This window comes from Amphiura filiformis, chromosome 3, assembly GCF_039555335.1.
Source record: "Amphiura filiformis chromosome 3, Afil_fr2py, whole genome shotgun sequence".
NCBI lineage: Eukaryota > Metazoa > Echinodermata > Ophiuroidea > Amphilepidida > Amphiuridae > Amphiura > Amphiura filiformis.
The window spans coordinates 50,324,197-50,352,125 of record NC_092630.1 but is presented as its reverse complement, the minus strand read 5'-3'; the positions used below and the strand labels follow the sequence as shown (position 1 = coordinate 50,352,125).

Here is a 27,929-nt window from a genome sequence, read left to right as displayed (position 1 = left end):
TCCATAGACAATGCGTTGTAATTTCGTTCTGGTGCACCAGAACGAAATTCAAATTTCACGATATCTTTGCTAAACGAATTAATCTGCAAGAAATATTTTGTACATAAACATTATGTAGCCAGAGGTTTCCAGTGATATAAAAATCTTAACTTTTTTTGAGAAAAGTGGGGGGATGAGGCTGTGGATCACAAAATGCCCTGGGCCAAACCAGCTCAATTTTCATTCGCCATGCTATACACATGTTGGTGGCTCGCGGGTAGTAATAGTTTCCCAGTGTGCTTCAAAAAACTTTATTAGGTGTAATATCTTATATTAGCCTGTCCTCCAGATTCCGATGCCAAGACTTGTGTCACATCTTTCAATGTTGTGACTGCGATTGTATGAAGACGTAAAAAGTTGTAAAATATCAAAATTTCAATTTATTACCAGATTTGGATTGGGGTGTACCGTGTTTTAGTTGGAAAAATATGTTGTGTTTTTCTGGAATCTGTAGCAACCCTCCCCCTCCACACTTTTTGTTTAAATATTATACATGTACACATTTATCTGGCAAAGTACACTAAATGTACATTATTTGATTTTGACATAAATGTCACAGCATTCATTCATCAATATCAAAACACTGGAGACTTTCAGTTTTATCATTTATAAAAAAAATATATTTAATCATGTTTCAACAATTGTCATTCCATGCTACTCGATGTAAACCTTTAAGCACTATAGCGTATACAATAAGATTCTTGTCAGAGACTCAGAGGTCATGACCATATAAGAGTTCCACTTTTACTGAAGTACTTTCTTGAAAATTGCAAACTAGGAATAGTAAACATTTCAACAATTTTATCTTCAAATTTTGAGCTTAAATTATATAAACAGCTAAAAAAAAGTAACTAACCCCCTTCAATAATGGCCATTATTAAAAAATGGGCGATTGTATTACAAATCTGTAAAATGCTATGGAAGCAGAATTTATTTCTGCACATTTTGACACCTCACTTGTAGCAATTGACTAAATATTGACGTCACAGCATACATTTAAATCAATGTAACCCAAGATTTGACAGTTGCAGTAAATTCTACTGATTTGTATTCAGTATAATGGAACGAAATCTGTGTAATGAATATGATATCTGAGTGTTTTTGTATTATTGTAAGTGCAACTTTCAAATCTGGCCCTCACTACATTAAATTGACCGCTGTTTTATTGTTTTCTGAGCTATCGTATCTAATGAGGTGTCAAAATGCGCAGAAATAAATTCTGCTTCCAACATATTTTACAGATTTGTAATACAATAGCCCGGTTTTTGAATACTAAAAGTAATGGCCATTATTTAAGGGGGCTAGTTACTTTTTTGAGGTGTTTATATCTGTCAATAGGAACTGGATATGGATTAGCAGAGACTAAACATCATAAATATAGCGATTTGCATTTTTCAATCGATCTTTGATATCTTAAGGCCTAAAAACAGAAGCTGGTATTGCCCATAAAGCGGAAGCGCCTAAGTCAGGGTCCGCCGGTAACTTTTTTTTTTAAATCTAAAATAAATATTTTGCCGTATACAATATTAAAAAAGGCAAGTTCACCACAAATTCCAATGCCAACAATAATCAGGTTTGTCAGGCTTGTATTTTAAAATAAGAGTTAAGGGGTAGAAATTAAAAGCAGGCAAAATATTTTGCGAATTTTATACCAAATATTCATTCATTTTTATTTTATTTAAAATGCAACCTTATTTTTTTCCTTCAGATTTTAGGGTCAGTCGAAAAGGGCAATACGAATCTTTATTTTGACCTAATGTAACATCAGGATGAACTCTGTCCTGTATTTGCATATAAGATTGTCAGTGGTAAGGTGATCGTGCTAAAATATTATTCCGTAGACTTCCTTACTTCACATCAGGCGTGTAGCAAGCGGGGGACAGAGTGGACAAAGTCCATGGGCCCCGAGGGTCAACTTCAGGGGCCCGAGCACAAAAGCAAAAATTAAATTAAGGGCTGATAATGGAGAGCAGGGCTGGATTTTTATACTATTGGGCCAGATGGGCCCCAAAATTGTCCTATGCATCTTTCTTTTAACCCCAATAACAGCATGTTTTTTGGTCAAAATAAGGCAAAATTGTAAAATTTTCCACGCGTCGCGCTCATTCAAATACCAAAAGCCAAAGTAGTCTGAAATTGAATTGAACAAAATATGTTAGTCCCCCTTTAGTTAAACCAAAACTTGGCCACTGACTTGAGTGCACATGCCTTCCTCGGCACGTGAGTTTGGGCCTCCAAATTTTGGCCTGGCCCAGGGCCCATAAGGTAGACTAAATCCCGCCCTAGTTAAAAGGGCCCGTACTGTTCCTTGTTCATGGACCACTGATGCTCTTGCTACGCCCCTGCTTCACATGCACCTAGCAAAAATACATAGTAAACATGACAGATCCCTCCAATTTCTGGCAAAATGTTGCAAAAGTGTTTTACCCTTTAATACTTTATTTTATACCACCTAATGTCAAATACAGCTAGGCCCGTATACATACCCCCCGCCCCATGTGCACAAGTATAAAAATGTTCCCCAAAACTCCAAATTTGCAAGGGAAGCGAGCAAAAAAGTCAGGTTTTTTTATATGCTTTGGTCAAAAAGGTCCAAATTTTGGGAAACAGGGCCACTTTTCACAAAATAGCCCCCACCTTTGTTTCAGATGGACATATTATTATATTGTGAAAGGACCCTACATGTATATTTCATTGTACAAGCAATACATTAAAAAGAAATCCACATGGCCCCCAAATGAAAAGTATTTAATTATCTCTGTAATCAATCAAAAAGCATTTTGTGTGAATTTTACATCAGAATTAAATTTTTATCAATAATTAATTTTTATGGGCCTTTTTTATTTATTTAATATTTAAAGTCTATGGGTCAGGATTAGAAATGGACAGCAATGAGTGAGTACGAACATAATTAAATACATTTCATTTTGGGTCTATAGCAAAAACCAAAAATGTCCTATACCTTAATGGTTATGGAACAAAGGTGTCCACCTCCCTGGTCTACCTGGAAAAAGGTTTGCTCTTTCAAAATGTGTACCCCCTAAAAATGCTGCGTATGGGCCTGAATGCAGTAATTCATTTCCACTTCCAGAAACAAAAACAATTGTGAGGAAATGTACTCTATATTGTATGAGTTATATCCACAGAATTAGAGAAGGAGAATCAGGACTCAAACGCCATCTTGATACAGGCATGGAGCAAAAATGGTCTCCGCATAGCTGAGGGCGCGATTGTATGTGGCAGTATAGGGAGTCCGGTTCTCCTTCTCTAATTCTGTGGTTACATCACAAACAATACAAACCTAATTATTTTGAGGTGCTTACTATTTACTATTTCTAATTGTCATATTTCTGATCCACATCAACTATGTTCATTAACATGTGTCTTACCTATAAATTGAGGTTTGTCAGTCATCTTAATAAAAATGCCAGTCCAAATTTGATTGGTAAAAAGTTGTAAAAAATGCTTATGTAAAAAAGTAAAGCAGAGCATTGAAAAAGGAAGCTGGCAGATCTGCTTGCTTAAATCCATACTTCAAGAGTAAATAAAATATGTAGAACCATGTAACAACATAAATACAACAGGTAATGACAAATGAGGTGGCCTTTGCTTCACCCTAGCAGGGCATAAGACAATGCGAGACACTTATATAATAAATGATGGGAGCCAAAGGAATTATGACTTGAGTGACTTTTATGAAAAGTCACTCAATTACCGGTCGAGATCTAATGCCACTATTATACTACCCGAGTTCATAGATGGTACTCAGGTAATCTCACCTAGTCATGACTACCCACTCTCTCACTCTGTCTTAAGGGGGTACGTACACCCCTGCCCAATTTTGTGCCTATTTTTGTATTTTTCTCAAAAATTATAGTGCATTGGTGACAAGTAATATATGTATATATTACAGCAACTCAAGGCAAGTAGTTATTGATTCATTGATCAAATATTGGTTTTCCCTCATTTTTGACTGTAACACCACAACTGTTGTCTGTGCTGAAATAAAAATTTCCAGTGCAGTAGTTGTAGTCCTTGCTCCTATAATATACATATCTTACTTGTCACCAATGCGCTATAATTTTTGAGAAAATGCAAAAATAGACACAAAATTGGGCAGGGGTGTAGTACCCGCTTTAAATGCAACAGACAAATGTTCAGTATATAACGTACATGTGATATGATACACTTTTCTATTCCTGCATGTCAGAGAAGTTGTATTTTCTTTGGTGTGTGGATAAATGAGAAGACCAAATTATTCCAATTAACTTGATCAACATCAAATCAAGACAGTCAAAGTCAAAACAAGTCAAAACATTGTACAACTGACTTTAACTGAGATGGATACACCAATGGCAGTACATCACCCTACCATGTATACTGAATTAAATTTTTCAATACACATATGTGACATGATCAAGGGGAATGAGTCGGATGTCGTTATATTGTTTTTGAGATATTGGCAAAAACAGTGTTCAAATTCTTTTGTTTTATATTGTTTTCAGCCATTGATAAATTGCTCATAATTCAGTAACCAGATGTCCAATTTTGATGGGGTTTGCATCAAAATGTAGCATTTGTACACTGCCAGAAATTGATGTAAAAAACTTCTAATTGAAAATTGCAGACATGCGACTGATTCCCCTTGATCATGTCACATATTGGGAATATATTACAATACACACACTATCAAATGTCTTCATTTTGGAAGCCAGATGTCAATACATGCTGCCATTTGATTTCAAGAAGACTGAAGACTTCAAAGTTCAGTTCTCATTTCTGTAAGTAACACATGTCCAATTCAGGCTTGAAGAGCATGTTTCATGCATGGTTTTTCTATGTCAGAGGATTTTTACAGAGTTGGCTACATGTATGTCCTGGAGCACTCATGCTTCATTTGCCATATCATGTGTATTGAAATTATGAATATCACACAATTGTATCATCAGTCAGTACCAGCAAGCATCATTTCTTCATTCATCTATACTTGTCTATAATAGGTAGATGCAATTCCAATCCAATTCATTTCCTTTTCTGAGCACGTTTTCCTTCTCCTTTCTTTGGCTTGCCTTTGCCTTTAGCTTTTCTCATGCGATCCATTTCTTCCTTGAAGTCCGCATGCTCATCTCTGAAACACGCAAACAAAAAATAAACAATTACCACATGACATATTTGACATAAGCTTAAAAAGTTACCTTTTCAGAGTCTGTATTGAGCAGCGACGTTGCTTGCGACGCCATCACAGCATCGCGCATGGGTGGTCAAGTGACAGCAGATCGTCATAGATTGTGATCAAGTCTTAGAGATCAAGACCCAAAGACCCACACTCACCAGGGATACAAAATACGACCTGCCCGCCTGGTCAGATGACCGGAGGAGTGTAATCACTATGCTGAATGAAGACACCGTGATGGCGTTGCAAGCTACGTTGCTGCTCAATACAGATTCTGAAAAGGTAACTTTTTAAGCTTAATGTCAATATGACAGAGTCCATTACCAGTTTACATGCTGCTAACATATTTGACATTTATATAACTCATACAAAGATTCTTATCATTTGATTGGTCAATTACTATTGATTATTTTGATATTTATACTAAAAAGACTATTGCACTCCGCGCATGTGCAATAGTCCATTTTCCATTGCACTCACGCACAGCTACAAAGGCAATGCTGACAGACACACACGTATAGCATGCACAGACCACTGTGACCACCTCGACTCGCAAATTATAGGTGTGGGTGTCACTTCTAAAATAGTACAGTTTGTAATATTTTTTAATTTATTTTGTTTTCCTGGCGATTTATAAAATTAAGTGGAAGAAAAAGATTTTTTTTAAATGAGATTGAGTAATATAAAACAAATTTTGAATGTTTTTATTCTTTCAATGGAAAGAATATTTTCATTCGGTGAAATATGAAAAAAACACCCTGTTCTACGGACATACAGACTTGGCAAGTAAGGTTGGTCTGTTTTATTTCTGGAAGATATGACCCTAACAATCACAGAAAGTCTCATTTTTGTTTTTGCAATCATACTTTTAAAATGTTCTGATTTTATCTTCAAAAAAATGTCAATTAAAATCAATCCATCTCGGTCAAAAAATGGCTGGTTTTAATTGCATGTATACATAAATCTCCGTAAACAGAAAATCTGGGTTGGTCGGGCTCATAGAACAGAGCTTTTTTTGTCGCTTTAAAGCTTTTGCCCCAATATAAAGATATTACCTACCTGAACAGTCCCAAAAATCTCAATTTCTTGATCAAGTTGGCTATTTGGATGTGAGGAGGATAGTAGTCTACCACCTGCTTCAACTGTTCCCGTGGTTTCTCACTCAGTAGCTTAACAACTTTCATGGATTTTCCCGTTGTAGGACGGTAAACTTCACCAAATATCCTAGAACTCAGCCTGGCCATTCGTCGTGCATAGTTGGATGCCATTGCTGGAAGAATAAGAACAATATATATCAATTAATAATGATATTTCATTTAATCATAATTATACTGAACAACCATTGCACATCATGCTATAGTACAACTAACAGCATTATTTGTATTACATATTATGAGTCTATTGTAACACAACTCGGGGGGAGAGGGGCATTCAACCAACTCAAACTATACTATAACCAACTACATGTATATCTATATGGTCATGCACAATTGCGACACAAAGCCGTTTTGAAAGCAACTTTCCAACCTACGACTCGACTGTTCCACCAATCATTTTCGCTGAAAATTTAATACAAGCTCACGTTAGTTAATATCATTACAGAAAAGCATACGACCGGCGTTTGCTCCTACAACCATGGCCAAAATGTGTTGGGACACTTATGGAAAACGTACACTATAGTATGACCTTATTTCCGTTATTATTAACGTGATAAAGTGGAGGTTTCTTTGGTGTCAAGCCTAAACACTTTCCTAACACCCCAACCCTCCCCCTTCCCCACCAATCAATGTTGGGTGCCACAAGGCTTGTGTGACCAAAAAAGTCGAATTCAACATTGATCGGGGGAGTGGGGGGCTTATTTACATTACCCTATCAAACCGTCCCAACACTTATGGCCAGCATTGTCTCTAAGGTACAAAAAAACCAAATTTTAAAATGTGTGTTTTGGCCCATATCTCCTCAACCATAGCTTGGATTTTCATCAAATTTTACATGAAAACGGAGAAACTATTTATCTTTTCACTTATATAAAAATTATTGCATTTTCCTCATGTGATTTAGGGATACGGTCACGTTTTATACGCAATATCATGTATTTTACAGTGCGTTCTGAACATTATTAGCCTATGCCAACTACGTATTTTGCGTAAAATGACGTTTTATTTTGAAAGAGTAGTGATTTAATCGCCAGAAATACATGATATTTGTTGACAGGAATTGATTGAAGTCTTTTAAAAAGTGATTTTGGGAAAAATACTTAAAATTTAAAAAAAAGCTAATTTTAAGAAAAAACAACAACAAACTTTAATCATTTTCATCGTTTGCATCAAAAACGTATGTGGTATTTGCAACGAGTATATCGTGTAAATATAATCATAGTCGGCAGGAGTAGGCTTAAATTACATTTTATGACTGAAATTTATTAAAGCGCTTTCAAAGAAACTTATAGTAAGTATAGAAAGTAAAATATAGGTAGACATACAGAAAAAAAAGAAGGGACATTGGCAAAATTAATAGAGCAGCGAATATAATATGATGAAGGATATTGTAAAATAATAACAAAAAAAAAGAAAAGAAATCTAAATAAATTCAGGGCTCGAACCCGTGTCCACTGCGCCTGTGGCAGATGCCGTATCCATTGCGCCACAGAGCTGTAACTTCAACAGACTTAAACTATAATATAATGCTATTCAACATGCATGTATATAAATATCGCTCTACACACGATATACAGTCCAAAAAATACATACATTTTACGGCATTTGTTTCATTAACTGAATATTTATCATATAGCAGGTGTTGGCTGACATTGTGCTCCACATTTAGTTCAGTTTTTGTCCGGATAAATGACTACGGGACAAAATCGACGGTATACACGTCTTTAAAGAGTAAAGAATTTTAATATAATATTACTTTCTTTTTTCTTTTTACAAACGTGTATATCGCTCGCTTTTGTCCCAAAATCATTTTACCCCGCCCAAAACTGAAATATATGTGAGCACAAATGTCAGCCAACACCTGCTATATGATAAATATTCAGTTAATGAAACAAATGCCGTAAAAGTGCGATTTGTTTGACTGTTTATCGTCTCGTAGAGCGATATTTATATACATGCATCTTGTATAGCATTATATTACAGTTTAAGCCTGTTAAAGTAATACAGCTCTGTGGTGCAATGGATACGCATCTGCCACAGGCACAGTGACACGGGTTCGAGCCCTGAATTTATTTATATATCTTTTTCTTTTCTTTTTTGTTATTATTTTACAATATCCTTCATCATATTATATTCGCTGCTCTATTAATTTTTGCCAATGTCCATTTCTTTTTTCTGTAGTTGTTGCTTCATTTGTGGTAGACTGCATGTAAATTGGGAAAAACAAGTGTGCATGGGTTCGATTCCTTTATTTGTTTTTTGATCACGAGATGTTGTGATAACTTTTATTTTCTTCTATAGCTGTAATGTAACATTTTAATTGGTGGAAACAATAATTTTCCATTTTAAATCCCAAATTTTTGACAGTTAAAGTGACGAATAGTGAACTTAGACAGGGCCAAAATATTGTTTTTTGGAAATAAGTGACCAGTCCCTAAATGTCAAATTTAGCCATCCAAAATTTTTTTGGTAAAGCCACATGATAAGATCTCTAACTGCTCCAAATTTGGTGTCAATATCATATTTACTTTTTGAGTTATAAGCAAAAAACTGAAATTAGATGATTTTTTTTCAACTTTTCAAATACAACCATGGCCAAAATGTGTTGGGACACTTATGGAAAACGTACACTATAGTATGACCTTATTTCCGTTATTATTAACGTGATAAAGTGGAGGTTTCTTTGGTGTCAAGCCTAAACACTTTCCTAACACCTTTAACCCTCCCCTTCCCCACCAATCAATGTTGGGTGCCACAAGGCTCGTGTGACCAAAAAAGTCGAATTCAACATTGATCGGGGGAGTGGGGGGCTTATTCACATTACCCTATCAAACCGTCCCAACACTTATGGCCAGCATTGTAGTTGTAGATATAACCATTTTGGGGATTATAACATGCATTTTTTATCATTTTTTAGGCTACTTCGCACACAATAAACATTCATTTTGTCCACAATAATTGGACTTTTACACGTTACTGTTTGCTTTAAACTCATGTTTCATATCTTATTTATGGGCCCAATACGGGAATTAAGCGAGAAATGGCTTGTGTATTCCATTTTTTAAGTATTTCCAAAAAACAATATTTGCCGTCTTATTTTCAACATTTTGTTACGTAACAGCAAAGGTCACGCCGGTAAAAATTACAGGAAGTGAGCTAAGTTGCCGTCGTACTGCATAACCTCATGAATACGCGATGCATGTTTTATTATTTGTACAATTACACAAACGCAAATCGAGGTCATTAATATCTCAAAATTGACCAGCGTAAATATTTGTAACCTCTGCACGCATTGTGTTGTGCATCAAACAAACTGTGCTCGTGCTGGCCACTGTATTTTGATTGCGCACTATCATATTTTTATTTGCACAAATTGTGATACACATTTTTGTTATTGGGCGTCCTGTTTTAGCCTGTTCGATTTTTAGAAAGGGAAAATGTAAAAAAAATTTATTTTACAAACTTTTGAGGAAAATGTTGTGTTATTTTGTAACTTAGTGAAAAGTGACGGATATATATGAATGAGGTTAATTTATTTTAACTTTGCATCGGTAGGTAATATGCCAGGCATTGTTTTTGTGAAAAATCGAAACATTTTGCTTTGGAGTTCGGTTCCAAGTTCTAGCAAAATGTTATTGTTAAGATTTTTTTCACAATGCCCTCCAAAGTAGTTGTCCAATGTCCATGTCCAACTTAGCTTAGTTTAACCAGCTCAGACAATCAGACATTAATTGCTAGTGCTATCATGCTGACATTTTTTTAATGGAATACTACTCTTCACTTAAGTTGGACAAAAAGAAGTCCTGAAACACATAGCGCTCACATATAGTGGTGGTTCCCAATAAGTACCGTATTAATTCCAATAAGCGCCCAGGGCGCTTAACAAAGTCATTTTGTGTGGGCGCTTATATTTTACTTTGTTTACTATTTTTTCATAGGGGCGTTTATTAGAGACAAATTTACGTATGTTATAAAGGGTCCCACAGCGATATTTCATCTATTGACCATGTACCAAATTATTATTTCTCTACTGGACTCGAACCCAAGACTGCATTGTACCTTTTATTCAAAGTTGTACCAAGCACGGCCAGAGCATGTGCAAGAGACAATACCAGGCAGTTATGAGGGCTACCATGCTCGTATCATGAATACTCGGATAAACTCTTTTGTTCATATCGCTAACAGAGTATTCTTGTGATGAGTTTATAAAAATCGCTTAAGAGTTTAACTGATACCATGAGGTATATTTACATTCCATGCTATTATTCGGTACTTAACTGCAAACTGAAATTCGCTTTTATTAAACTCTACCTGTTTAAGTATATCTGTGTACTGTAATACATCCGATCGCATGCCGAGGCGTGGAATATGTCGTAAAAGGCAGGTCCGTTAAAATCCGAAGATATGACCAAATTGATGGTTGAAGGCGGAAAAATCCGCCAAAAGGCGGAAGATGCCATATGCATGTGTGTGCGCATTGCACTTGCATACACCCTAGAAAACTTCCAAAATTCTCAACAAAACTCTTGTAAAATTGGAATACAAAATGTCATCATCATATTGGCCTTTGATGAAAATTTTATCAAAATAGCCCTTCGGAAATTGCTTGAATCTATTCAAATGTCAACCCATTTATTTTCTACCATACAGTATGTATTCTTGGGAATATTAGAGTTGTAAAATGATCTTCTACATGCCGGGTTTTGTTTTGAAATTTGTTGTACGGATAGTTTTTCATAGTTCAGTTACTCTGGATGTTTCGGAAACGATTCAAAATATCGCTGTCAAACATATCTGTATATCAAGAGATGGCGCTATTTTTTGGGTAGGGAAATATCGCTGTGGGTCCTGAGACATTCTAATAGCTTTTCTGATGCAGAAAATGTATTACAAGTTTACGCAGGACTTGTAGTCCTGCAGCAATTTCACTGTATCGACATCTATCTGCCACTTCAACATAAATGGCACCCTTTAGCAAATTGAAAACTCTGGGTGGGCGCTTATTGGGGCATGGGCGCTTATTGGAACGAATACGGTATATCCCCCCAGCATAAGCTAGGAGCCAACCCGCGTGTTTTGTTTGGGGTCCCATTGAAGTTGTGTGGCCGGCCCAGCTATTTGTAATTTAAATGTACACATTGCTTGATAATTTTAGAAACATCTACATGTATGACTTTGACAGTCTATCTGATAGAGATATCTTTATACTTATTTATGAGTGCACAGGACTATGATACCATCAAGTTATTCAGTTTGTAAACTCATCTTTTGATAAACGTATTATGCATGATATTTAATCATTTTGTTGTAGTTTAAAACTATGTTGTTTATTTTTACATATTTGTATTTGTTACAATGTATTTGATCATATCTTATTGTAAGATGAATATCAAATAAATAAATCTTGAATCATTATATTGCCACTAGCATACTAGTGCGATAGACCCCATGATGAAGGACACGATGGTGGGATGTTTCTCACTACTACGCCTAAAGGTAATCCAAATACCAATATCTGATGCATGCAGTTTTCATTTTATATCCTCTAAACATAAATATTCCCAACATGTAAAGTAAGTTATTGATCTGTTGGCCAATGAATAAACTAATACATCCAACCAATGATCATGACATTGTCAGATCATTTATGTCTTACTTTAGGTATCCCAGGCAAACCTTAGTTAACACATTTGCTAGTCAGCGAAATTCGCTGAGACCGGGGCCCAAACACAATGCATATTTACATAGAAATTTGAATTTTTTTCGAGAACAGGTCGGTGAAGGAAACCTACATAAATATGTTTTCTATATGTTTTCTATACTTCACTTGACCCAAATATATGATTTTTATGGTGATAATCAAGTCGCATATGGAATTTTAGAGGATTTTGATAGCAGTTCCATTAAAAAAAGCTGCTATCATAATGAGACTAAGATCTAGAAAGTAGAAACACCCCGAAATGCCGCTTTGGGGAATTTTGCTAGCTGAATCTTTTTGATGAAAGTCAATCTTTGACAAGATGTAACTTTGCTACGGAAAGTGCTATGAAAAAAAAAGGTTTTCAGTTTTGGCTTTGTTTACTCAGGGGCTTTAATTTGATATATAAAATGATGTAGTTTGATGGCAAATTTGAATTCACCTAGCATACCTACATGTTTGATCGATCATTTATGTCTTACTTGTTGAATGTTCAACAACAGCATCATAAGGAAACCAGACAAAGTCCTCGCATATTTAATGTACCGTACCGTAAAGCGGGGTGACTTTGACAGTGGGGTGACTTTGCCTGGACACACATATAGGACAGGGTTGCTTGAATGATTTAAATCACAATTTTTTTCAAAATAATCATTGATTTAAATTTAAATCAATGATTTTTTAGAAAAAAATCACGGATTTAAATTGAGCAACCCTGTCCTATATGCATGTCCACAGCCCGCTTTTACAGTCTGATAAGCCAGTTCGCAATTTCAGAATCATGATGCATTGTGGGTAATATTTGCCGATTTTTTGGAGATAAACACGAGGAGGCTGCAGTGCATTTCCAATGGCGGCGAACTTTGCACTTCCTTCAAAAACATATTTTTGTAAAACATTTTTTATTCATTCCTACATATGTTAATATTTCCTGTGAAATACAAATATAAATTTCCTGCAAAGACCAAACTGTCAGCGAAATTCCAGTACAAAACGTTTTTACGGAAACGTCAAAGTTCACCCCATAAGCCAATTCGCAAATTCAGAATCATGATGCATTGTGGGTAATATTTGCCGATTTTTTGGAGATAAACACGAGGAGGCTGCAGTGCATTTCCAATGGCGGCGAACTTTGCACTTCCTTCAAAAACATATTTTTGTAAAACATTTTTTATTCATTCCTACATATGTTAATATTTCCTGTGAAATACAAATATAAATTTCCTGCGAAGACCAAACTGTCAGCGAAATTCCAGTACAAAACGTTTTTACGGAAACGTCAAAGTTCACCCCATTGAAAATGTACAGTAGCCTCGTTGTGTTTATCGCTATATTTATTTGGCGACTTTGTTTCTGCACATGCGCAGTTGTAATTGCGAAAGGGCTTATTGAAAATGTACAGTAGCCTCGTTGTGTTTATCGCTATATTTATTTGGCGACTTTGTTTCTGCACATGCGCAGTTGTAATTGCGAAAGGGCTTAACATACATGTACACCCCTACTGTACTGAACATTTACATAGCTTTAGCTTAAAATTACATGTAAGCTTACTACACATGCATGTACATGTAATAACGTGGGGATGAGTCGAATCGAGTAAGCTATCGAATATTTTAATTACAGTAATTTACCTCCTGTAGATGCTTTCTTGGCGATGTAAATATTCTACAAATAACTGACATTAGCGGGGAAAAACAGACAAACAAATCGGTGCTTTCAGTTGCTTAGACCTGCATGCTGCCATTCGTGGGCCGACTGGCCGGTATTGAAATTAAAGGGAGCACACCACTAAATAAAGATCAGATTAATAATTATGTGACATTTACGGTATATTGAAACAAGCGCGTTGAGCCACAGCGATACACAAGTCTTACAGCTTCTTACCAATCAATATTCCATTATTTAATTAATAAAAATCTCAGATTTGCAGCACTTGAAGGACTTGGTTTTTGCCGAGTATAAATAAATTAGCTTATAGTTTCAATTTAAAATTCATAATATTGACTTTTTAAATATTAGCATGGATCTATCTATTAGGCCTATAGCATGTCTAGTCTAGTCTAGGTAACAAGACGTGAGGGGTTGTGCAATAATTAGGCATATGTGTAGGCCTACCCCCGGGGTGGTGAATTCTCAAAGTTGTCTGCCAAAAATCGTTTGCCCCCCCTTTTGGCCGTGCCAAAAATCGGTGCCCCCCTTTTGATGTGCAAAAACCTTTGCCCCCCCCTTTTAATTCACCACCCTGGGTACACATAATTATTGCACCACCCCAGCACCCTTAAGATGAATAGCGGTATGTTTGTGAGCCAGGACTGTATAATATATTACAAAAATTATGTAGTGCATCATTTTGTACCGGGTATGTTATTCATATTTTGTTTTACCTTTGATTTTGTGATTTGTGATTTTTGTTGACTTTCATGATTTAAAAAATAATAAAAACATAGGGCATCTCGGTGCCTTGTGGAAAAGATAAAAAAAGATGAATAGCGATATCATGCACACAGTTTATGTCGAGTGATATGCACAGTTTATACGTCACTGATTCAACTACGCACGCAATGTGTTTAGCCACCAGTCCACCACTCACGAGTCACGACCTTTGCAGGACTTCATTAAAAGCTATTAAACCAAGATAACACTCATTGAAAACAGCTCAACTATGTTACATAGTAACTTTACATCAGATCTTCTCTGGTTAAATCCACACACACATGTGTCTTACCTGTGCAATGAGCAATGAGCTGGTATGATAGTTTCAGTTGGGTGAACGATAAAGCAATCGCAAGGTAACAAGTAGGCCTATCGTGTGGCCTTTGTTCACAAAATGAGACAATACTGTGCATATTGTTAACCACAGAAAATGAGAAACATAATGGCTGTGGGCCGTAACACGGTTTGGAAATAATTTCTTCATATTTTTGTGTGTTATCTGTCGTTTACATAGGCCTATCCTTCCTAAAACACCAAAGTGCGAATATTTCCAAACACCTAAATTAGCTAAAAATTTAGGACATGTTACAAAACTATATTTTCTAGAATTATAGAAGAGTACTTTTAATATTGGCCGGTTATTTTTCACACAGCGACGTTAACTAGGCAATTACCCATACTTCTAACATAAACTATTTGTAGATCTTCTAGAAACACTGATTTCAGCAACATCTCACACACCATCACCCACTGAGGAAGGAACCAGTTGGTTCTGAAATATTTGGGAAAATAACCTGGTGAGTGCAGTTGAAAGTTTTAATCTTTTTACTTCTTATTTGTAGAGGTTACGCGTCAATGGTAAGAGCATTGTGTATTGTGTATGGGAAAACGGACAGTAACTGCAGTATGTCGGTGAACTCCGGAGATTTCCGGTTTCATTATAAAAAGTTAAATGTTACTGTTAGTACCGGGTACTTCAGGCTTAGTCTTTCACATGGTTATTTTAATAGGCTACCATTGGACATTATGATCATGCAAGAAGTAGAAATTCACTTTGAACAAAAATTCAGGCCGTCACACTGTGGAACAAATCACACAATATGGTGGGTCTAGTCTAGGTATCAATCATGATAATGTGAGCACAGCTAGGGAGCTAGTCAGTTCTGTTTTACAAATGTGTGCCAAAAATCCCACCCCCCTGGCCCCTCCTCAACCGGCAAAAATTGGTTTACTTTTTGCCAGGACTTTTTGACTTGAAAATCGCCGCCCTCTTTGTTTGCCCATGGCCAACGAGAACTATTTGGTGTTGAGCGCCCTTAACAGAGGGCGCGATTACTCCATTATTTGCAGCCAGATGATGGTGGATGCGATATCGCTATTTTTGACGTCGCCATTGGATTAACACATAATCATGAAATCTTCACAAACAATTCTAAATTTTTTATGTGGTGTCAAAGCAAAATTATCTTACTCTAAAACCGTTGGGGTTCTGCAAAGTACCCCACTGCAAGTATGTTAATTGTCCATTTATAATCGCTAACCGTGTATTGTGAATGGGGCTGTCAGCCCTGTATCTTCGCCAGCCTCGTACGTCCGTGTTGCGTGTCCTATGCCTGTTTGCAGCCAGGCTGTTGCAGCCTGTTTGCATTTGAATGGGGCTTCACTTGTCAGTAGGCCTACTGCTGTTTTCTTCGTTTTTGCCAAATGTTTCATTTCAAAAATATCAAATGTCAATTTGAATGACTTATCCTTCACTTTTAAACAATTGACAAACAATTCTAATTTATTTTACACTTTCGCTGGGATCACGAGGACTTAGGGCCCATCATTCGGAAAATAGCAAAACTCTTCAAAATTCAGGTTTTTTTTTGAAAACATGTTCCTTAAATTGTTCCCTTTTCTTTCCTCTGCCTTGCCGATTTCCCTTCATTTTTGGTCAGAGCAGAGGGGACACTTTTCTCTTTCAAACATTAATTCCAAAGTCCACAGACATAACAGAAGTAGCGTTATGTCGATTCATGTTTTTAATATAATTTCAATTCGATTCAAATTCAACTTATTTAATTAATTCAATTCGATTCTCAACTTCATTATTTGTTTTTGATTCAATTCCAATTCGATTCTCTCTCCCTATTTTTTTTATTGATTCGATTCAAATTTTTTTTATTGATTCAATTCAAATTCAATATTTTTTGTTTCAAATCATTTTGATTCAATTCTAATTCAATGCATCAAAATTTAATTTTAATCTATTTTGATTCGATTCAAGAAACGAAGCTCATACAACACGCAGCATTTCAATTCAATTCCAATTCCAGGTTTATTTTTAATTGACACGTGGCGGCGGAAGCATTCAAATGGGGGGGCATTATGTTAATGTTATGGTCTTTTGGGGACATTTGTGCGCGAAACGCGTGCAAAAAATATAAAAAGACTGTTTTCGCCCAAAATTAAGGCGAAGTTTGCTATTCGGCGCGCAAAGCGTACAAAAGTTTGCAAGTTTACCCTATTTTTGCCCAAAATGCATTTGGACAAAAAAAAGGAAGATGCACAGGGCAATAATTGCATTATTTTTTGTTCTATAAGGATTTTTAGGGAGGAATGGTCCCTTAGAAAATTTAGGGTTACGTGTGCCCCCTCCCATCCTCATCACCTATTGATGTGAAATCTAATGCATGGAGACTGGAGGTCAATAATAACAAACATGACAAAGTTTGTTGTATCAGTAAAGTTCACTCTAGTCTAATGTAAAAAACACACCAAAACTTGTTGCATGTTTACAGCGACATTCATTAAAATGTAAAAAGAAAAATGACTGAACAATACTTTTTCTCATCAGCTCATGTCAATAAGACAATTAATCAACCATTGTGATGAGATGCACTTTGCTTTTTTTTTCATTGAGACCATTCTTATTAATACTTTTGTGCAAACTATTCAAGTTTACTTGTGTACAAAATCAAATGTTGTTAATTTCAATCATGAAGAAATTTAATGAGTAGGCCTAGCTATGAGTGACCTTGAAAAAATTTGACATGTTTCAAATAAACTTGCAAGTTGCAATCTAAATGCACTAAAAATATTGATTCCAATTGAATTATTTCCCTTTAATAGCCTATATAAACTTTAATTTGATTTGATTCCAATTCGATTCTCTGTTTCTCAAAATCATTTCGATACAATTCCAATTCAATCTTTTAACACTCAAAGTTATTTTGATTCAATTTCCAATTCAATTCTTAGTCAACAAAAATAATTTCAATTCAATTCCAATTCAATGCACCGAAATGCAAAAATGACCAAAATCAATTTCAATTAAATTCCGATTCCAAATGCATCGAACACTAAACAGAAGCATAAAACCTACAAAGACAACATGGACCGACAAGATTCATGTAAACGATACATAAAGTGCTAGGGTCTGTGATTGGAACAAGTGATATGAATTCCACTTTGCACCTGAGGCCTGAGCAGACAAATGTAACCACTAAACCAAGCAGACAGAAAAATCGCAATAGCCCGGGGGATAGGAGGGTAAAATGTTCAAGTGGCGTGCCAATAATTGCTTTCCCCGGCCTGCCAAAATGGCTTGCCCCTCCTCTCGCGGTCTGCCCACAGATATTGGAACCTTTGCATATGCCAAATTTTTGGGTTCCCAGTTTGCAAACTTTAATGGTCTATATCGAGCGTAGCGAGCAGGAAAATTTGCATCCAAAAATTGTTAGCTCCCCTCCCCTCCCCCTTTGCCTGCCAAAAATCTTTGACCCGCCCCCATTTTACTCTCCCCATTGTTCATCATTATTAGACAGCCCCTAGATGCTAAGATATTATTAAAATAGTGGATGTGTGACGTCTTCTGCTAGAAGTAGGCCTACGGGCGGGCGGAGGTCCATGATGAACTAAAATAAATAAATACATTAAGGGATGGGGTATGAACGTTTGGACAGTATTTATTGTGGGACATTAGAGCACATCAGACATATCGAATTGCATTCTGAATACGAAGAATGTCCTTCTGATATCAAATGATTAAAAATCGATATTTTTGATATTTAATAGTACTCGAAGTAAATATTATAAATCTGATGATTTATATTTAAAGTGTATGTAGGTGGGATGGAAAGCCGATGATCAATTGACAATTTTGACATTTCCTATTGAAGATATGGATTTTTTCCCAAAACATCCAAAAAAATGGGGCTTTTGGGGAAAAATCCACATCTTCAATATGAAAGGTCAAAATTTTCAATTGATCGTCGACTTTTCCTCCCAGCTATATACACTTTAAGAATATATCACTGGGTTTATAAAATTTACTTCAAGGACTGGACTGTTATATCAAAAATGTGAAAAATATCATATTTTAATAATTTGTCATAAAATTTGTATTCCTATATCGTGAATATCAAAAATGAAAACTATTTAATATCAGAAAGACATTCTTCGTATTCAGAATGCAATTCGATATGTCTGATGTGCTCTCATGTCCCACAAAAAATACTGTCGAAACGCTCATTCCAGATCCGTTAGTTAAAAATGAAATAAATGCATATTCCTTTAAGAAGTGACTAGAGCAGAAGAACTATATATTTGAGCTGTGTGAGGTATGAAAAACATTTATGAAAAACCTTGTTTGAACATTTAGAAATGTGGGAAATCTTATTGAAAAGAAGCGCTTTGATCTTTTTGTAATAGCGCTTTATAAGCTCAAATATGTATGTATGTATGTATGTAAAAAGAAAAGAAAAAAAGTGAAGAAGGCAAAAATCAACTTGAACTAAGTTAAAGACCCATTCAGTGACCCCAGCGCAAGTGTAAAAAAAATTAAAATTGTTTATAAATTGCTTAAAAGTGAAGGATAAGTCATTCAAATTGTCATTTGGTATTTTTGAAATAACAAATTTGGCAAAAAACTATGAAAACAACAATACAGACGAAGTTGAAGCCCCAAATACATGTAGCTAATTTAGATACTGTCATTATCTAAATTACAGATTCGTGTTTAATGTATGACAATGACCAGGGGCGTAACCAGACCTGATCTTCCGGGGGGGCAGATTGAAAAATTTCCCAATTTTTGACAAAAAGCATGTGCGAGCGGCTTGCCGCGAAGCGATAAACGGGTGGGATCCAGGGGCCCGCAGTAGGGCCCCTGGTGGGGGTCCAGGGCAAAGCCCTGGAAGAGGGTCAAGGGGCCCCTAAAGCTCCTGGTTTTTGGCATCATTAGCCCTAAGCTAAAAAATCAGTGTTTCAGAGTACAAATTTCACAATGAAAGTAGTATAGATCTTCTTCCCTCTTTCTTTCCCTTTTCTCTTCTCCCTTCCCCTTTTTCTTCCCTCTTTTTCTTTTCTACTTTCCCTTTCTCTTCTTCCTCTTTTTCCCCTTTTTTCTCTTCTCCTTCCCCTTTTTTCTTCCCTCTTTTTCTCTCCTTCCCCCCTTTTCCCTTCCCAATTGGTCCCCCACTGGTTACGCCACTGACAATGACAAAGGTACCAAAATCTGAATTTTGATGATTTTTTACGATCGTCCGGGTGAGCAAATCACTGAATGGGCCTTAAAAGCCACCTCTATAGTACCGTAGCTTATAGTTTGTATCGCGCATGCATCTAATAATACGCTATTCTCTGTCTCTCTGTCTGTAGATCTGTCTGTGACTGCTAATGTGAGGCCACCGTAGGTCATACGGGGCTCAAACTTGGTGGGTGGGTGCAGCTTGGTATGAGGAAGAACAAGTTTTTATTTTTTAAGGTCAAAGGTCAAGGACGGGGTCAAGTTCTATTGAAGTCTAATTTCAAATACTTTAAATGGCAAATCTAGCCATGCCATTGTGTTGACCTTGGACTATCAAACAAAAGTTTCTACGGTGACCTTTTTGTCAGACCAACGGTTAAGAGGTCAAAGGTCAAGAAAGGTAAAAATTTCAAACTGCCCTATGAAGCTCAAACTTGGTGGGTGGATGGAACTTGGAATAACAAATAAAAGTTTCCACGATGACCTTTTGTCAGACCTACGGTTAAGAGGTCATAGGTCAAGAAAGGTAACAATTTCAAATTGCCCCTATAGAGCTCAAACTTGGTGGGTGGGTGGACCTTGGACTAACAAACAAAAGTTTCCACGGTGACCTTTTCATCATACCTATGGTTAAGAGGTCATAGGTCAAGAAAGGTAAAAATTTCAAATTTCCCCTATGGAACTCAAACTTGGTGGGTGGGTGGACCTTGGACTAACAAACAAAAGTTTCCACGGTGACCTTTTCATCATACCTACGGTTAAGAGGTCATAGGTCAAGAAAGGTAACAATTTCAAATTGCTCCTATGGCGCTCAAACTTGGTGGGTGGGTTGACCTTGGACTAACAAACAAAAGTTTCCACGGTGACCTTTTCATCATACCTACGGTTAAGAGGTCATAGGTCAAGAAAGGTAACAATTTCAAATTGCTCCTATGGCGCTCAAACTTGGTGGGTGGGTGGACCTTGGACTAACAAACAAAAGTTTCCACGGTGATCTTTTCGTCAGACCTACGGTTTAAGAGGTCATAGGTCAAGAAATGTCAAAATTTTCAATTGTTCCTATGGATCTCAAACTTGGTAGGTGGGTGGACCTTGGACTAACAAACAAAAGTTTCCACGGTGACCTTTTCGTCAGACCTACGGTTAAGAGGTCATAGGTCAAGAAAGGTCAAAATTTCAAATTGCCCCTCTGGAACTCAAACTTGGTGGGTGGGTGGGTGGGTGGGTGGACCTTGGACTAACAAACAAAAGTTTCCACAGTGATCTTTTCTTCACACCTGCGGTTAAGAGGTCAAAGGTCAAAAAGGTAAAAATTTCAAATTGCCTATGGAGCTCATACAATGTACTTGGTGGGTAGGTGGAAATTGGACTCACAAACAAAAGTTCCATTGTGACCTTTTTGTCAGACCTACGGTTGAGAGGTCATAGGTCAAAAAACAAAGATTACAAATTGCTCATGGAGCTCAAACTTGATCGGTGGGTGTAACTTTGGCCAAGGAAGCCCACGTTTGAGATCTGCAAAAGCCAATAACTATGACAGCCGAGAACCGCGAAATACGGGTAACCGCCTAGTTGTTAATAATGCTGGTAACTCGTCACAATTTTGCCACTATGTTTTAACGCAGTAGCAAAACTTACAAAAAACCAACCAAGATGACTATCAGGCTCAGCAACTGAAAAGTTCAGCTTGGATCCCGCGCTTGGATCTACATGCAAAATAGAAATGTAGCTTCTTTACCTTCTTTGACGCACCTTGTCTTAAATTTGCACAATATCTGTACATTTTGTAAACATGCAAACTGTTACGGTTCACTAGTAGTAGTACAACACACCTGCCTGATACCTGCTGTAAATAAGTGTGTGTAAAGACTTACTTGTCTTTATGTTTAAGGTTAGCAAATATTTTAAACTGTTACGATTTGGTAGTTCACAACATCTTGCAAATGGTAGTGAGCTTTGGCAATAATTGCATTGATCATTTCATAGCGAGTGTCTAGTAGAATTCAAATATCACAGATATACTTTTGTAGGTCATGTGGTTCTTGAGTTATGTTGTAAAGTTCCTTTGTAAAGAGGGCTAAAATAAAAACACTTTTGTAAAACATACATAACTCATTAACAACAATAAATCAAGCAAGTTTTCAAAGTATATGATTTGTAAAATGAACTTTTGCAAAACATCAAAGTGTTATTTTTCAATAATATATTGATTTAGATAATGCAAATCGAATTGTTGGCTGCTAGGACCAACAATACTTCGTCTACCCTTAAAGTATGTAAAACAGGTGAACCCAGACCTTGATTTTCAGGTCATCAACTTTGAATGAACGTGAATGCTATTCTTTTATTTAGTTTAGTTTTTGTTAAATTGTTACCCATTTCAGTTCTGGTTGATATGTTTTTCTGAATGCCTCAGACTGTTAATAATACATTGCTAACAAAACTTGTTTGCCCAAGTACACCTTTAGCTTCCTTTGCCTATAGTTCTTGCTGTACGGTATCATATTTAGTTTGCCAATGCTAATAATTTTATTAGGGCCCATAGTGACAATACGGCATACCGTGCAGCATGAAATCTTGAGTATCTAAAACTTTTTTTAAATTACGCTCATTTTCATTATTGAAATTATTAAAGGTGAAAAAGGAAACATGTTATCAGAATAATATTATATTATTTATTTACATTATTGGTATTAAAAACGAAAAAGAAAACATATTTTCAACAATAAAAAATGAGAAAATAGCATTTTTGAAATATATCTTGCACCCAAGTCTTGTGTTATTTTTTTAATTTCATTTTACTCCATCCAGCCGACCTGCCATTTATATCCAGTTTATTATATTAAAGTTGGTCTGCTCATTTACTGTTTTACCTTTTGTTGAGCATGATCTACAGGCGTACTGAGTGCCCCCCAAAAAAAAAAAAAACACTTTGGCGAAGGAAATTTAAAAGAACGTGTTTTTTGTGTGTTTTTTAGATATTATTTATTTATCCTTTCTTCCTGTAAGTACACTTCTCCGTAGTCCACATGCCAATGTGTGCATACTCGCTAAGCGTATTAATTTGTGTGCAATAGATTTTCACATCTGATCTTTTCAGTCACCGTACTCCATCTGTTTGTTAGCTTCTCAAGTGATTTTTTACTTGGGCTTCACGGTTAATAATCTGGTAGATTCCAAAATCAGAATTGTTCAGTATTGAAGTGAGCCATTATAATTATCCAAGATATGTTGCATTCAATAACATACAATACCTACTTTACTCAAAGTCACATTAAATTTTTTATGACCATTTTACTATTGAACACTGTAATTTTAATAAACATCAGTCATGTCAGTATTAGGCTAGGTTAGATTAGATTAGACAAGTTAGATTAGATTAAATTAGATTAGATAAGATTAGGCTATAGGTTAGATTAGATTAGATTAGATTAGATTAGATTTTAAGATCAGAAGCAAACAACACTGGACTGAGTTGAATGTAAAATTGGTGAAGAGACTTTCCTTCAGCACTGTGTAGAATGGGCGAGATAAGTTGGAAACTTAACACAGCCTTGTGACGTTAGTGATCAAATTTGACGTTACATATTGCATTAGCAGCCAGTGGAGTTGCACCACCAGACCATTTAAGGCATGCACTAAGCACTGCTTCAGTTGCAAAAAATGAACAAAATGTCACAGTTATTGAAATTATTACTATTTGTTGCTTAAAAGAATTCACTTCCTAGCATTCTAATAATTATAGTTTAGGGGCTATACATAACTACAGGGGGTAACGTTTCCAAACGGCATGCCAAAATATCTTCCTCCCTCCTCTCGGTCTGCCAAGTATTGTTTATCCAGAAAGAAATTTGTTTCACTTTTTATAGATTAGATTAGGTTGGATTGGATTAGATTAAATTAGTATAATAGGTTAAATTAAATTAAATTCGATTTGATTAGGGTTAGATTAGATTAGATTAGATTAGATTAGGTTATATTAGATTAGATTAGATTAGATTAGATTAGATTAGATTATATTAGATTAGATTTTAAGATTAGAAGCAAACGGCACTGGACAGAGTTGAATGTAAAAGTAATGAAGAATCTTTCCTTCAGCAATGTGTGAAATGGGCGAGATAGGTTGGAAACTTAAAACATAGCCTAATACAGCTTTGTGATGTTAGTGGTCAAATTTGACGTTAAATATTGCATTAGCAGCCAATGGAGTTGCACCACCATACCATTTAAGGTATGCACTAAGCACTGCTTCAATAGCAAGAAATTAACGCAATGTCACAGTTATTGAAATTATTACTATTTATTTCAGCTTAAAAGAATTCACTTCCTAGTATTCTAATAATTATAGTTTAGGTGCTATACATAATTATGCGAGGGGGGTAGTCTATACTACCATATGAAAAGGTTTGGCTACAAAACGATTTTCTTATAAATGCATCTACGCCCAGTTTTCACCTCGATTAGGTTCGATTAGATTATACATTAGATTAGATTAGATTAGATTAGATAACGATTTTCTTATAAATGCATCTACGCCCAGTTTTCACCTCGATTAGGTTCGATTAGATTATACATTAGATTAGATTAGATTAGATTAGATTAGATTAGATTAGATTAGATTGGATTGGATTAGATTAGTATATAGGTTAGATTAGGTTCAATTCGATTAGATTAGGTATTAGATAAGGTTAGGTTATATTAGATTAGATTTTAAGATTAGAAGCAAACGGCACTGGACAGAGTTGAATGTAAAATTGATGATGAGTCTTTCCTTCAGCACTGTGTGAAATGGGTGAGATAGGTTGGAAACTTAAAACAGTCTAATACAGCCTTGTGACGTTAGTGATCAAATTTGACGTTAAATATTGCATTAGCAGCCAATGGAGTTGCACCACCATACCATTTAAGGCATGCACTAAGCACTGCTTCAATAGCAAGAAATTAACGCAATGTCCCAGTTATTGAAATTATTACTATTTATTGCAGATTAAAATAATTCACTTCCTAGCATTCTAATAATTATAGTTTAGGTGCTATACATAATTATGCGGGGGGGGGGGTAGTCTATGTAGTCTATGCTACCATATGAAAAGGTTTGGCTACAAAACGATTTTCTTATATATGCATCTAGTATCTACGCCCACTTTCCACCTCGATTAGGTTCGATTAGATTATAAATTAGATCAGATTAGATTAGATTAGATTAAGTTGGATTAGATTGGATTGGATTAGATTAGTATATAGGTTAGATTAGATTCAATTCGATTAGATTAGGTATTAGATAAGGTTAGGTTAGATTAGATTTTAAGATTAGAAGCAAACAACACTGGGCAGAGTTGAATGTAAAATTGATGAAGAGTCTTTCCTTCAGCACTGTGTGAAATGGGCGAGATAGGTTGGAAACTTAAAACAGTCCAATACAGCCTTGTGACGTTAGTGATTAAATTTGACGTTAAATATTGCATTAGCAGCCAATGGAGTTGCACCACTATACCATTTAAGGCATGCACTAAGCACTGCTTCAATAGCAAGAAATTAACGCAATGTCACAGTTATTGAAATTATTACTATTTATTGCAGCTTAAAAGAATTCACTTCCTAGCATTCTAATAATTATAGAGAAAAAAATACATAATTATGCGGGGGGTAGCATTATGAAAAGGTTTGGCTACAAAACGATTTTAAAGATGGGCGACATAGGTTGGAAACTTAAAACAGTCTAATACAGCCTTATGACGTTAGTGATCAAATCTGACGTTAAATATTGTATTAGCAGCCAGTGGAGTTGCACCACCATACCATTTAAGGCATGCACTAAGCGCTGCTTCAATAGCAAGAAATTACAAAATGTCACAGTTATTGAAATTATTACTATTTATTGCATCTTGAAAGAATTCACTTCCTAGCATAAATCAAGTTTAGTATTTATTTTATAAGAATTATGAAATTGTTGTAGATTACCAAAAGTCAATTATTTTGTTAGCCAAATCCAATGAAGTATTACGAACGAATCATTAATTAATAAATTAAATTAATTTAAATGAAATTAAGGTGATACTACACCCTCTAATAAATTTTGCAAATAATTTTGCATTTTTCTCAAAAAATAACTACACACTGGTAACCAAAGTTATGTATATTATAGGGGCAAGGATTCCAATTACTTCACTGAAATATCAGCGATTCAAAACAAGTGGTTCATTATACATGTTATATGTTAGAAATGAGGTACATTCTAGCGGTACCTCTTTTCTTATCATAAATAACGTACCGCTTGTCTTGAGTCACTGAAATTTGGCCCCTATAATATGCATAACTTTTGTTACTAGTGTGTTATTTTTTGAGAAAAATGCAAAAATAGTCACAAATTTATCAAGGGGTATAATACCACCTTAAATTTTTTTAATTAAATTAAATTAAATTAAATTAAATTAAATTAAATTAAAATAAAATAAAATAAAATAAAATAAAATAAAATAAAATAAAATAAAATAAATTAGGGTTTAAACATGTTTATAAATTAACAGCAAAATAAATTGTGTTTGGAAGGTGTTTATTTCCAAGATAATATATTTCGGTTCAAATCTTACGTCTTGCATAACACATTTAAGTTTAATTCCTATTGTTATATGACGATAGATATAGATGCACGGCTTTCGGCTGAACCACTAGCAGGTTAGATTAGCACATCTATGACAATGATAAAGGTACCAAATCTGAATTTTGATGGATTTTACGATCGTCCGGATAAGTAAATAACTCAATGCGCCTTTAATGATAAAGGTACCAAATCTGAATTTTGATGGATTTTACGATCGTCCGGATAAGTAAATAACTCAATGCGCCTTTAATTGTAAAGACTATTAGGCCGCCGTGAATTTAACCGGGAATTTAACATTCAATGCATATTTCGGTTTAAGTTTCATGTTGTCCCCTTTTCAGTTGTTTCAGTTTTTCTTCCAACTCGGATCGTACGCATAAATAATTTAAAATCTAACAAATAAAAGTAAACTTTTTTACCTGTATATTAAGTTTTACTTCTGCCATTCTTAAAATAATTAACGGTACACTATGTATTGTTGGTCGAAGCAGCCAAATAAAACCGATTTTCATTATCTGAATCAATATATTATTGAAAAAATAACACTTTGATGTTTTGCAATAGTTCATTTTTCAAATCATACTTTGAAAACTTGCTTACGTACGTTTTACAAAAGTGTTGTTGTTTCAGCCCTCTTTACAACTTGCAACATAACTCAAGAACCACAGGACCTACAAAACTATATCTGTGATATTTGAATTCTTCTGCTAACTCGCTATGAAATGATCAATGCAATTTTTGCCAAAGCTCCTTTCGCAAGATGCTGTGAGCTACCAAATTGCAACAGTTTAAAATAGAACCTTAATGTAACAATGGTAAATATGTATGGTAAAAACGTGATTTTATGAAACTTTAGAGTTTCACTGCTAACGTACATGATTAAAGAATAAATTTTAGTTAAGACAAATCGGATGAATGGAATATATATTTCTTGTTAATTTTACTTACCTCGACAGTGTTGACACCGATGATTAGTTTTTGATACTTCCCGTCCTTGTCACGATTGAAAATGATAAACAATGGGATCTGTGATATAACTAGAGACGTACGTACGTGTAATAATTTACTGGTTATGCACGCCCTTTCACAAGGCGAAGTTCAGTGGTTTTACACAAAAGTAAATATGTAAATTTATGTTCAGGTAAGCAATCTGCTCTGCTGCTACATGTATTATCAATGTGATCACAGTATGCAGCATACGCCATAGGCCAAGTGTTTTTAAAATGCGTGAAAAACCAACTTGATTTTAATGCTAATTTATTGCACATGCTGAGGAAGTCTGATTACCTTTTTGAAATAGCCGAGTGGGCGGGTTT

The 27,929-nt window shown here is 35.4% G+C and overlaps 1 protein-coding gene across 2 annotated transcripts; it reads right to left on the bottom strand.

Annotated features, from left to right (window-relative positions):
• Positions 1–636: 636 nt before the first annotated feature.
• Positions 637–27,666, bottom strand: LOC140148661 (small ribosomal subunit protein mS33-like). Of its 2 annotated transcripts, none has more exons than XM_072170697.1 (3): positions 27,562–27,666; positions 6,272–6,482; positions 637–5,167 (listed from the first exon to the last, which is right to left on the bottom strand). In XM_072170697.1, the coding sequence occupies exons 2-3, from the start codon at positions 6,478–6,480 to the stop codon at positions 5,062–5,064; spliced, it is 315 nt and encodes a 104-aa protein (XP_072026798.1). In that variant the 5' UTR covers positions 6,481–6,482; positions 27,562–27,666; the 3' UTR covers positions 637–5,061. The 2 variants fall into 2 exon arrangements, with proteins under 2 accessions (XP_072026798.1, XP_072026797.1); XM_072170696.1 differs by lacking the exon at positions 27,562–27,666 and adding an exon at positions 13,699–13,840.
• Between the last annotated feature and the right edge of the window lie 263 nt (positions 27,667–27,929).